Source organism: Cyprinodon tularosa, unplaced genomic scaffold (genome assembly GCF_016077235.1).
Source record: "Cyprinodon tularosa strain WSP-4 unplaced genomic scaffold, ASM1607723v1 ctg788, whole genome shotgun sequence".
NCBI classification, from domain to species: domain Eukaryota; kingdom Metazoa; phylum Chordata; class Actinopteri; order Cyprinodontiformes; family Cyprinodontidae; genus Cyprinodon; species Cyprinodon tularosa.
Genome location: NW_024039549.1, coordinates 3,767 through 17,634, shown reverse-complemented (window position 1 = coordinate 17,634; position 13,868 = coordinate 3,767). Strand labels below are relative to the sequence as shown.

Below are 13,868 nucleotides of genomic sequence, written 5' to 3'. Positions count from 1 at the left end.
AAACAAAAACATTATTCTAGCTAACATCACACATTTTGCCTAATCCTCCCTGCACTAAATAGTAGCTTCAAGTAAACATTTCCCTCCAGTTCTCTTGTATTATTCAAATTGTAAAAATGTAGTTCCATAATTCTAATTTAGATCTTAAAAACTACTATACTATTTTAATCTTGAAGCTGACATTAGGATACCTAAAGAGCACAGTTAATTATGAGTAACAAAAATGCTTGATTTATTACAAAAACATAGTAATTTTCCTGATTTACTTAAGGTTGAAAATTATAGTTAGATATGACCATGTCAGCAATAATCTTGACAATGTTTGTTATTTTTTCTTATCAATTAATTTCACTGATTTTTTTTTTTTTTTGTTACTTTCAGTGCTTTTGGTATAGTTTGTGGTAGAAACCCAAATGTATTGTAAATAGCATTAGATTCTTGTCCACATTCTACCTTATTTCACCAATCTTGGCTTTTGCTTATGCTGTTGCTGCTCTATGTCCTTTCAAATCTTTCTGGACTACGCTGTCCCCTTTTTGGCCTTTTTTTCCCCACAAGATTTCCTTATCTTCTACCCTTTCAGATTCCTTTCACTGTGAACTGAAGATGGATATTTGATGGCATTGTCTTGATGAAAGTTTTCTGATGTCTCTCTTTCCCACTTGATTTGTCCCATATGTTATCTACCCTTTTTGGTTCTGAAAACTTTTTTTCATTGAAGATGATCAGTCTGAGTTCACTGAGACAAACCAACCTATGGATCCTGCAACTCTTGCAAGTCCGGACATTCTGTCAGACATATCAGTATTTCCAGCAGATGTCGATGAGGAGACAGCTAGAGATGTAGTGTCAGTGGCACCTCACTTTGCCAAAGTGGAACCCTTGAAAGATAGGTCTGAAAAGACAGGGGGGATACAAAAAGAAGACTTTACTTATAGTAGTCAGTTAGGGAAAGGAATGCTAGGCATGGTCTCGAAAGTCAACACAAACAAGGGAGACATTTTTGGGCAGAGACCTGATGTGAGATACAGTTCTGAAGAAGATCTTGGCCAGGACATATCTGAGAAAGCTACCATCGCGAAAACAGCACCACACAGCAGACAACATCCGCCAAATATACAAAAACCTGTAAGGAGAAAAATTAGAGAAAGAGAGCTATCCAGGTGTAGCAGTTCAGAGGGAGAGTTGGAAAGGGTGAGTTCTGAAGAATCTTTGGATGGTGAAGCGATCCTTAAAACAAGTGGATTACCATCTAGCTCTGTTATGGAGCCCCCTGTTTCTCCTTTAGTTGTTGAGACACCTATTGGGTCAGTAAAAGACAAAATTAAAGCTTTACAGGTCAAAGTTGAACAAGGGGACTCACAAAAAACTATTCAAAGTGTAGCACATGATGAAAAGTATTCAGTCATTCAAAAGAAGAAAGAGGGAGTCATGCCAGAACTTCCCAAAGTTCCCAAATCCCCTAAATCTCCAAGATCTCAGACAGAGCGATTAGAGGAGACAATGTCTGTGACTGACATAATGGAAGCTTTTAAGGCTGGACAGAACCCATCAAAATCTAAATCTGGGCTTTTTGAGCATAAGGCACCCGTTTCTTATAATAGTGAAACTGTTGTAAACAAGCTTACAGATACTGAAGAAAAACAGGTGGTAGAGCAAGATTCAGCATATGGAAGCCACATAATTTTCAATCAACAAACAGATGTGGGTAAAATGGTCAAGAGGGGCATAAGGGATGAACAGGTTAGCTCAATCGAAATTATTACTGAGAAAACAAAGTTTATATCAGAAAAACCTTCCATTGGTAAGACAGTAAAGTTTGCTGACACAATTCAGTTTGACATTAGGAGTGATGGCCTGACGTCTGAGTGCATAGAAAGTGAGCTGCAAGACAAAGGGACATTGTCTGTGAGGGACCGTATGAAAATTTTCCAAAATGGACAAGATCTTTCAGAAACTGCTTCACAACCTTCACCTCAAAAGGTCTTAGCTTCTTCTGGTAGAGCATTTGTGTCTGAATCTGGAGCCAGGGAACAAGCTCAGAGCCTCACAGATCTGAGTTCACATGGTGATCCCATCTTATACAGCAACACAGAGAATCAACCAGCAGATTTAAATGAACATGCATCTGAGCAAGTTTCAGATGGTTCTCTTTTTGGAATGCAAAAGGAGATTCAAACTGAATCCCAACTCATTTCTGAGGATATTTACTCTAGAAAGGCTGATGAAAAGGTTGAGAGAATTCCTATCGGTGATGAAAGGATAGGCATGGGGAAAGTGACATCAGCGTTGTCAGAGATGAGCCCAGGGAAAATGCATTTAGATGGATCACTCTTGAGCACTGCTAGGGGTTTATCTGAGGAAACACAAATCAGCCCAGATCGCAGACCTTCTGAGGACTTCAGTCCTGTCATAAAGGCTGAGCTGGAAGAAAATATTCATTATCAGCAGTTTAGGCAGACTCAAACATTATCAAATGTCAGTTATCCACTGTTTGATCATGAAACTGACCAACAGTTATCAAGCGATATTGACATACATCTAGAGTCTCAGTACAGCCCTTTTTATAGTGGAGACATCAACTCCAGCAGTCCTGAAAGTCCAGAGCATGCAGGCTTGGCAGACTCAGACAACAGTGGTGACTCAACAACCTCTCATTTCAGGTCAGAGAAAGTAGAAAATTCTGATATCCACCAAAGCTGCGATCAAATAACTTTTGGTCTTCCTTTAAGTAAAGACAAAAAAGAGGAATATGTTTCTAAAACGGGGGACTTCAATGTAGAACAATGTCAACATCCGATCGGAAAGACCTGCAAAGAAACCGAACTCTTAAGGTATAATTTAGAAGACAAAATTGAAAAAGATGGAAACACTGAGCCAGATTCAGCTGTTTTAAAAAATCACATAGTTCTGGAGTCAAATTTTGATCAGGTTTGTGTTGAGAATCATGAGGAAAAGATTAAGACTGACCAAGTTGTAGACAAAGAACAAATAAAACCCTCAGTTTCTGAGGCTGAATTTGATCAAGTTTATGTTGAAAGAAGAGGAAGCCCACAAAAGGATGTAACCGAAAAAGATATGTCAAGCATGCTTTCTCATCTCACAAGTGACATAGATGAATATGTCGAAGAGGTATCTGTGACACAACAAAGCCATCATGAAGAGGATCTGGTCAGAGAGACCTGCAAAGAAACAAACCTCTTAAGGGATGATTTAGAAGACAAGAATAATGGTGTAAACATTGACCTGGATTTAGCTGGTGTCAAAGATCACATTGTTTTGGAGTCAAAAGTTGACCAAATTTGTGTTGAGAGAAAAGGAAGTCCACAAAAGCTTACTTATGAGAAAGATGTGACAAACATGTTGTCCCATCTCACAAGTGACCTGGATGAACATGTTCATCAAATGCCAGTCAGAAGAAAAAGTCACCATGAAGAAGATATGGTCAAAGAGAGCTGCGAAGAAATGCAAGTGGTAAGGCATAATTTAGAAGATATAAATCAAGAGGAGAAGATTAAGTCTGACCAAGTTGAAGACAAAGAACAAATAAAGCCCTCAGTTTCTGAGGCTGAATTTGATCAAGTTTATGTTGAAAGAAGAGGAAGCCCACAAAAGGGTGTAGCTGAAAAAGATATGTCAAGCATGCTTTCTCATCTCACAAGTGACATGGATGAATATGTCCAAGTGGTATCTGTGACACAACAAAACCACCAAAGTGAGGATCTGGTCAGAGAGACCTGCAAAGAAACAAAACTCTTAAGGGATGATTTAGAAGACAAGAATAAAGATGTAAACATTGACCTGGATTTAGCTGGTGTCAAAGATCACATTGTTTTAGAGTCAAAAGTTGACCTAGAATGTGTTGAGAGAAAAGAAGGTCCACAAAAGCTTATTTATGAGAAAGATGTGACAAGCATGTTGTCCCATCTCACAAGTGACCTGGATGAATATGTTCAACAAATGCCAGTCAGAAGAAAAAGTCACCATGAAGAAGATATGGTCAAAGAGAGCTGCGAAGAAATGCAAGTGGTAAGGCATAATTTAGAAGATATTAATCAAGAGGAGAAGATTAAGACTGACCAAGTTGTAGACAAAGAACAAATAAACCGCTCAATTTCTGAGGCTGAATTTGATCAAGTTTATGTTGAAAGAAGAGGAAGCCCACAAAAGGGTGTAGCTGAAAAAGATATTTCAAGCATGCTTTCTCATCTCACAAGTGACATAGATGAATATGTCGAAGAGGTATCTGTGACACAACAAAGCCATCATGAAGAGGATCTGGTCAGAGAGACCTGCAAAGAAACAAAACTCTTAAGGGATGATTTAGAAGACAAGAATAAAGATGTAAACATTGACCTGGATTTAGCTGGTGTCAAAGATCACATTGTTTTGGAGTCAAAAGTTGACCAAGAATGTGTTGAGAGAAAAGGAAGTCCACAAAAGAGTATATATGAGAAAGATGTGACAAGCATGTTGTCCCATCTCACAAGTGACCTGGATGAATATGTTCAACAAATGCCAGTTAGACGAAAAAGTCAACATGAAGAAGATATGGTCAAAGAGAGCTGCGAAGAAATGCAAGTGGTAAGGCATAATTTAGAAGATATTAATCAAGAGGAGATGATTAAGACTGACCAAGTTGAAGACAAAGAACAAATAAACCCCTCAGTTTCTGAGGCTGAATTTGATCAAGTTTATGTTGAAAGAAGAGGAAGCCCACAAAAGGGTGTAGCCGGAAAAGATATGTCAAGCATGCTTTCTCATCTCACAAGTGACATGGATAAATATGTCGAAGAGGTATCTGTGCCACAACAAAGCCACCAAAGTGAGGATCTGGTCAGAGAGACCTGCAAAGAAACAAAACTCTTAAGGGATGATTTAGAAGACAAGAATAATGATGTAAACATTGACCTGGATTTAGCTCGTGTCAAAGATCACATTGTTTTGGAGTCAAAAGTTGACCTAGAATGTGTTGAGAGAAAAGAAGGTCCACAAAAGCTTATTTATGAGAAAGATGTGACAAACATGTTGTCCCATCTCACAAGTGACCTGGATGAACATGTTCAACAAATGCCAGTCAGAAGAAAAAGTCACCATGAAGAAGATATGGTCAAAGAGAGCTGCGAAGAAATGCAAGTGGTAAGGCATAGTTTAGAAGATATTAATCAAGAGGAGAAGATTAAGACTGACCAAGTTGTAGACAAAGAACAAATAAACCGCTCAATTTCTGAGGCTGAATTTGATCAAGTTTATGTTGAAAGAAGAGGAAGCCCACAAAAGGGTGTAGTTGAAAAAGATATGTCAAGCGTGCTTTCTCATCTTACAAGTGACATGGATGAATATGTCGAAGAGGTATCTGTGACACAACAAAACCACCAAAGTGAGGATCTGGTCAGAGAGACCTGCAAAGAAACAAAACTCTTAAGGGATGATTTAGAAGACAAGAATAATGATGTAAACATTGACCTGGATTTAGCTGGTGTCAAAGATCACATTGTTTTGGAGTCAAAAGTTGACCAAGTTTGTGTTGAGAGAAAAGGAAGTCCACAAAAGCTTATTTATGAAAAAGATGTGACAAGCATGTTGTCCCATCTCACAAGTGACCTGGATGAACATGCTCAACAAATGCCAGTCAGAAGAAAAAGTCACCATGAAGAAGATATGGTCAAAGAGAGCTGCGAAGAAATGCAAGTGGTAAGGCATAATTTAGAAGATATTAATCAAGAGGAGAAGATTAAGTCTGACCAAGTTGAAGACAAAGAACAAATGAAACCCTCAGTTTCTGAGGCTGAATTTGATCAAGTTTATGTTGAAAGAAGAGGAAGCCCACAAAAGGGTGTAACCGAAAAAGATATGTCAAGCATGCTGTCTCATCTCACAAGTGACCTAGATGAATATGTCGAAGAAGTATCTGTGACACAACAAAGCTATCATGAGGATGATCTGGTCAGAGAGACCTGCAAAGAAACAAAACTTATAAGGGACCATTTAGAAGACAAGAATAAAGATGAAAACATTGATTTGGATTTAGCTGATGTCAAAGATCACATTGTTTTGGAGTCAAAAGTTGACCAAGTTTGTGTTGAGAGAAAAGGAAGTCCACAAAAGCTTATTTATGAGAAAGATGTGACAAGCATGTTGTCTCATCTCGCAAGTGACCTGGATGAACATGTTCAACAAATGCCAGTCAGAAGGCAAAGTCACCACGAAGAAGATATGGTCAAAGAGAGCTACGAAGAAATGCAAGTGGTAAAGCATAAAATGGACGATATTTTTAATGAAGAGGGAAAGATTAAGACCGACAGAGTTGTGCTCAAAGAACAAAAAGAAACCCTAATGTCTGAGCCTGAACTTGATCAAGTTTATGTTGAAAGAAGAGGAAGCCCACAAAAGGGTGTAGTTGAAAAAGATATGTCAAGCGTGCTTTCTCATCTTACAAGTGACATGGATGAATATGTCGAAGAGGTATCTGTGACACAACAAAACCACCAAAGTGAGGATCTGGTCAGAGAGACCTGCAAAGAAACAAAACTCTTAAGGGATAATTTAGAAGACAAGAATAATGATGTAAACATTGACCTGGATTTAGCTGGTGTCAAAGATCACATTGTTTTGGAGTCAAAAGTTGACCAAGTTTGTGTTGAGAGAAAAGGAAGTCCACAAAAGCTTATTTATGAAAAAGATATGACAAGCATGTTGTCCCATCTCACAAGTGACCTGGATGAACATGTTCAACAAATGCCAGTCAGAAGAAAAAGTCACCATGAAGAAGATATGGTCAAAGAGACCTGCGAAGAAATGCAAGTGGTAAGGCATAATTTAGAAGATATAAATCAAGAGGAGAAGATTAAGTCTGACCAAGTTGAAGACAAAGAACAAATAAAGCCCTCAGTTTCTGAGGCTGAATTTGATAAAGTTTATGTTGAAAGAAGAGGAAGCCCACAAAAGGGTGTAACCGAAAAAGATATGTCAAGCATGCTGTCTCATCTCACAAGCGACCTAGATGAATATGTCGAAGAAGTATCTGTGACACAACAAAGCTATCATGAGGACGATCTGGTCAGAGAGACCTGCAAAGAAACAAAACTTATAAGGGACCATTTAGAAGACAAGAATAAAGATGAAAACATTGATCTGGATTTAGCTGATGTCAAAGATCACATTGTTTTGGAGTCAAAAGTTGACCAAGTTTGTGTTGAGAGAAAAGGAAGTCCACAAAAGCTTATTTATGAGAAAGATGTGACAAGCATGTTGTCTCATCTCACAAGTGACCTGGATGAATATGTTAAACAAATGCCAGTCACAAGACAAAGTCACCACGAAGAAGATATGGTTAAAGAGAGCTGCGAAGAAATGCAAGTGGTAAGGCATAATATGGACGATAATTTTAATGAAGAGGGAATGATTAAGAATGATCAAGTTGTGGAAAAAGAACAAATAAAGCCCTCAGTTTCTGAGGCTGAATTTGATCAAGTTTATGTTGAAAGAAGAGGAAGCCCACAAAAGGGTGTAGCCGAAAAAGATATGTCAAGCATGCTGTCTCATCTTACAACTGAACTGGAAGAATATATCGGAGAAGTATCTGTGACACAACAAAGCTATTATGAGGAGGATCTGGCCAGAGAGACCTGCAAAGAAACAAAACTCATAAGGGATCATTTAGAAGACAATAATAAAGATGAAAGCATCTATCTGCATTTAGCTGATGTCAAAGATCACATTGTTTTGGAGTCAAAAGTTGACCAAGTTTGTGTTGAGAGAAAAGGAAGTCCACAAAAGCTTATGTATGAGAAAGATGTGACAAGCATGTTGTCTCATCTCGCAAGTGACCTGGATGAATATGTTAAACAAATGCCAGTCACAAGGCAAAGTCACCACGAAGAAGATATGGTCAAAGAGAGCTGCAAGGAAATGCAAGTGGTAAGGCATAATATGGACGATAATTTTAATGAAGAGGGAATGATAAAGAATGATCAAGTTGTGGTAAAAGAACAAATAAAGCCCTCAGTTTCTGAGGCTGAATTTGATCAAGTTTATGTTGAAAGAAGAGGAAGCCCACAAAAGGGTGTAACCGAAAAAGATATGTCAAGCATGCTGTCTCATCTCACAAGTGACCTAGATGAATATCTCGAAGAAGTATCTGTGACACAACAAAGCTATCATGAGGACGATCTGGTCAGAGAGACCTGCAAAGAAACAAAACTCTTAAGGGACCATTTAGAAGACAAGAATAAAGATGAAAACATTGATTTGGATTTAGCTGATGTCAAAGATCACATTGTTTTGGAGTCAAAAGTTGACCAAATTTGTGTTGAGAGGAAAGGAAGCCCACAAAAGCTTATTTCTGAGAAAGATGTGACAAGCATGTTGTCTCATCTCGCAAGTGACCTGGATGAATATGTTAAACAAATGCCAGTCACAAGACAAAGTCACCACGAAGAAGATATGGTCAAAGAGAGCTACGAAGAAATGCAAGTGATAAAGCATAAAATGGACGATATTTTTAATGAAGAGGGAAAGATTAAGACCGACAGAGTTGTGGTCAAAGAACAAAAAGAAACCCTAATGTCTGAGCCTGAACTTGATCAAGTTTATGTTGAAAGAAGAGGAAGCCCACAAAAAGGTGTAGCCAAAAAAGATATATCAACTATGCTGTCTCATCTCACAAGTAACCTAGATGAATATGTTGAAGAAGTATCTGTGACACAACAAAGCTTTTATGAAGAGGATCTGGTCGGAGAGACCTGCAAAGAAACAAACCTCTTAAGGGACAATTTAGAAGAGATGATTGACAAACATGGAAACATTGACCAAGATTCAGCTAAGGTCACTGAATATGAAGAGGCTACTTCAAAGTTCCAACAAGGTTCTTTCCAGGTTTCCTGTTCTCATAATGTATTACAGCGACCATCTGATCTAGAGAACCTTCAGTTTCAGGGGTTTGATGAATCAGATCCAGAGCCATACCACCTGGATTCATTAGAGGCCAGCCCTGTGATGGAAGACAGGTCATCAAAGAAGTCTCCTGATTCAATTGAGCTAAGCCCTAACACAGAATCTCCATGTCAAGACTCTCTTGAAGGAAGTCCTACTCAACCCAAGGAAAATCAATTACCGATGCCAGTACGGACTGCTGTGTATGAAGATTATGCTTCCCAGCTCAAAGCATGTTTTGCTTCTGATAAAATTATTGACACAGATGAATGTGTTGAAAATGCACTAGAGAACAAAACTGTAGTCCCACAAGTGGAAAGTAAAATAAAGGATGATGAGTATCCCAGCTCTACACACCAAATAATGGGGGTCAGTATGTGCTCAAATGAGAATGTTCACTCAATCATCAGCCAAGACTCCCTTCATAGTAATGACAGTGTGAGTGATACCATCAATAAACAATACACTCCAGAGGAAGAGATGTTTAAGATAGCCATAAAGATAAAAACATTTGATGAAATGGAACAGGAATCAAAAGTGAGGACAGACAAATTGTTAGATGCCCCTACACTGTGCAAGGAAGGTGATCATGAGGAAAGCAGAATAGATCTAAAATTTGACCCTGCTGTACAAACTTCTTCCAAAGATATATTGGACAACAGCTGTGAACAATATGCTGAAGAGAGCAGCTTTATCCAGCTAGTTGATGATTCATTGTGTGTAACTTCTAGTCAGAAAGAGGTAGCAAAGAAAAGCATCGCAGTGCCCCTGATAGCAGAATTAGACAAAGACATGACAGAAGAGGAGAGTTCCCCAGTAGCAGGGGCACAGTTTTTTAATAAACTCAAGGCTTACAGAACAACTTCAGAAGTTGAAGAGTTAACATTGTGTTATAGTCGCAATTCTGTAGACTTAAAGGAACAGGATGTAGGTCAGGAACAAATATGTATTGTAAGTGCAGAGGAAAAAACACCTGAAAAAGTACCTATTCAGAAACCAGGTGGAGAGAAAAGCCCCAGTCCTTTTCAGTTTCAGGAAGGAAAACTATTTGAAATGACTCGAGGTGGAGCCATTGACATGACAAAAAGGGACGATGATGAAGAAGAGGAAGAATATTCTTTCTTTCACATTACGGAGCCTCAAGTTGGGTATATTGCTTTGGAGGCAGCTATTTCAGATACAACCCTTCAAGAAACTCTAAAACCACATCTGAGTCAGGATGTCTGTGATGTAATTTCTAGTCCTACATCTGAACCTTTCACCGAAACCACTCTTGAAAGGTCAGAAATTGAGAAATCGCTTGAAAACATTGATCCCTGTGGCCTTACAGACGTTAACCTTGTTTCTCCAACTGCTCCTAAGAGTCTTACAGATATTTCTGCAGAGGCTGAAAGTCTTAAATGCCTTGGCCTAGGCTATTTGGACACAACAATAGCTGATCTTCAATCAGACAGCTCTGTTGCTGACCATTTGATAGACTCTGAAAAGATTTGTTCTGACTCCTCGTCTTCTGATGATGATGAATTTGATGAAGATGAAGACCAGTGCTCGGTAATAGAAATTACATATCGTCAAGGTTCCCCCCCACCCCAGGAAATCCAAAAAATTCCCAAGGCTGCAGTGGAATCATCAATGCGAGAACCACATATTTCAGAGCTGGTTCAGACTAGTAAAAAAGCAGAAGGAATCCTAAAATCAAGTCGTAGAACTAGATCTGAGGATAAACCAACCAGGGCTCTTATTAAAGATGGTAGGAGTTATTCTGAGAGCAGTCAACCCTCAAACATATTAACTATTTTCCCATCCAACTCAAATACAATTATCCAAGAGGAAGTTTTAGGTGATAAGATTTCAAGTTCTCCACCAATAAATGAAACATCATTGAGGTCTTCCTTAGAGGCTGATGACATGAGCAGCGCCAGTCACATGAGTTCAGATTCTGTTATATTTACATATGACATACAAGCCTCCCATAGTTCAGATTCTGATGGCAGTCAGCTGCCAGTTGTGCATCCATCTTGTGGAACAGAGGATGTGTTTGAATCGAGGCCTGCCTGGGATGATACAGTGGAAACTCAGATGCAGAGAATCGCTGATGATCAGACTCCAGAATTTACAGCAGGTATGGCTCAAGGCGAATTTGGCTTTTAGTCTATCTTCTTTCTTTAGAAGCAAGGTCCTTTTCCTCTTCCAAACAACAGTCTCACCATTATTCATTTGCTGTTATTTTGACATTGGAGTTGGTTCCTTCCATTCTGTACTTTTGCCTTATTTCTTTTGGCACAGTTGCACATTAGTAATAGTATTGCATTTAATCCGTTCCCACTATCTCGGAGGGAAAATGCAATCTCAAGATACAAAAGCTGAAAATTTTGATGCAGCATTATTATACAGTTGGAATCATAAGTAACAGTCACCCACATTTACTAATGTTAACCAACCTAGTTCTACATTTTTACATATTAACCAACACATTAATAACAACGCTAACACTGATGGTCTAAAAGCATGTTTTCTTTATGTGACCTTTATGTTCGTAAGTAATCCAATTTTTGTGTTACCATCCATGAATACATCACATATCCTCATTGAACTTACAGCCTATAGCATTGATTCCTGAGGAAGTTATGTTTTGCCATACAAAGGGATATTTTTTATGTTTTGTATATGCTGCATATGAGACAGTTTGTTGTCTTTAACAGGAGGACATCCCCATTTATTTTTTCAGTTATGGTTGCCTTCTTTTTTTTAGCTGACTGGCAGGATGACATTGACAGGAAAGAGGAAACATTGACAATAATTGCAGATCTTCTTGGATTCAGCTGGACAGGTAAGCAGTTAATTACATATATATATATATATATATATATATATATATATATATATATATATATATATATATATATATATATATATAATTGTAAGATGATTAGATTTTTGGAGATTCAACTTTCATTTTCCTCAGGTAGAGTGTGCCTTAATTCACCAGACTGATCAAAATCTTACAAAGCCACTATTTTCCTTTTTTTGTGAGGTATTCACATTAAGAATATACAAGAAATAAAATGAAGAATAGAATCACTGTTATTAGGTCCAAATGCCTACCTTCGGTATAAGTGCAAAGGTGACACATAAAATAAAGTTTTTCAGTGGAACTTGTACTATAGGCATTACCATTTCCGATTTATTTGTGATTGAATATTTAAATCAGACACAAAAATTTTGTAGTTTCATGAGAAAAAAAGTACGATTTTATCTCTTTAAACAGGAAGCTGTTAGTGAAAACAAAATCTGAACAGAGGTGCCATTGTAAATGAATGCTACTTAGAAAGTTTGTGTGTCTGTATATAGTGTAATTCATTGTCCACTTTCAACACTGTTAACCTCCCTGTATTCACTACAGTATATTGTGTTCAGAATTTTAATCTCTTTCTTATAAATCACCCCAGAGCTGGCAAGGGAACTGGAATTCAGCGAGGATGATATTCAGCGAGTAAGAATAGAGAATCCTAATTCCCTGCAAGAGCAGAGTCATGCCTTGCTGCAAAGATGGGTTGAGCGCGAAGGCAAACATGCCACAGGTATTTAAAAATGCTATCACAAATGTTTTAATGTGGCAATCTCTAGATTTTGTTGCATTTGTTCATACAAACTTTAGCCACTGAACATTAAGACACTCTAAGGGAGATTTAGCAATCGGGTCTCTCCCTATGTTATTCCACTGTGATGCGCTTTTTCTCTGTTTGGTTTTCTTTTCTTATGTTTATTTCATATACAGCTCTTTGAATTGTGCTGTCACAAAAATATGTGCTGTAAAAAAGTTTCAATTTCCTTAATGCTTTAGGTTCCATCACTTACTTTTTTGCAATGTAGCAATCTCACCATCACATAGTTCACCAATTGTTGAAGGACATTTTGTATACCCTTTTTTACTGACATAATCTACATTAATACTTGAAAAGCTATTTTGTAGACAGGAAACTTTATAAATCTCTCTATTATGTTTTTAATGGTTTATTACTAGTACTAGTACCAGATACAAAGAGTGTTTGGATATAATTTAAAAATCTGAAAAAAATCACGCAGACCTAAATAGTAAATGGTTGTTAAAATTATTTTTATATGTTTTGCAGAGGACTGTCTGATAAAAAGACTAACGAAGATCAACCGTATGGATATTGTCCATCTCATTGAAACCCAGATGAGCAAGTCAATTCAAGAGCAAACTTCAAGGACCTATGCAGAGATAGAAAAGACCCTTGATCACAGCGAAGGTAGCCGAACCTTTTTGAGGGTCCTTTTAAACACTACAGTAACCTTTGTGTCAGTTTTCTTGTAGTCTAATCCATTATTCATTTTTGTTTTAGTCTCAGTAGCCCTATCTTCAGTTCAAGATGATACAGACAGCCCCAGAATTGTGAGGAGGGTAGAGTCAGACCGGAGACCACCCCCAGCCGTCTCTGAAGAAGACCTCTCAGTTGCTTCCTTACTGGACATCCCTTCATGGGCAGAACCTGCAGGACAAACCCGTTCGGAGAGCATTCATGGGGATTTATTGGAGGAGCTCGAAATCCCACAGTAAATCACGAATTTGAATTTATTCTTTAATCTGCAATATTGCTTGGACCTGAAATGTGAACTATTTTCATACTTGCAAACCTTTGGAATGTCAGTAAACAGAATCTATTGGGGCCCATATTTTTATAGAAAATTCCTCATCAAGCGACTCAATGGACTGGCCGCAATAAAAGAGATGTCTAATCCAAAGATAATACTTTAAATCAAATGTTATTCACATCAGGTTTTTCTTTTTGCTCTGGTTAACAATTTAATTGTGGATCAAGCCCTGCCAGGCCCAAGTCAGGTGTGGCAGGGCTTGACCTATACTTTAATGTGCCAGTGGCATGTAACTCCAGACAACTGACTGGAATTTG

The 13,868-nt window shown here is 38.1% G+C and overlaps 1 protein-coding gene across 1 annotated transcript in view; it reads left to right on the top strand.

Annotated features, from left to right (window-relative positions):
- Positions 1–13,516, top strand: part of ank2a (ankyrin 2a, neuronal) — a 52,252-nt gene extending 38,736 nt beyond the window's left edge. Inside the window, exons 34-37 of the mRNA XM_038271012.1 lie at positions 11,687–11,764; positions 12,384–12,515; positions 13,068–13,208; positions 13,302–13,516. Of these exons, the coding sequence (XP_038126940.1) occupies positions 11,687–11,764; positions 12,384–12,515; positions 13,068–13,208; positions 13,302–13,516 (566 nt within the window). The remainder of the gene's footprint in view (positions 1–11,686; positions 11,765–12,383; positions 12,516–13,067; positions 13,209–13,301) is intronic.
- The last annotated feature ends 352 nt before the right edge of the window (positions 13,517–13,868 follow it).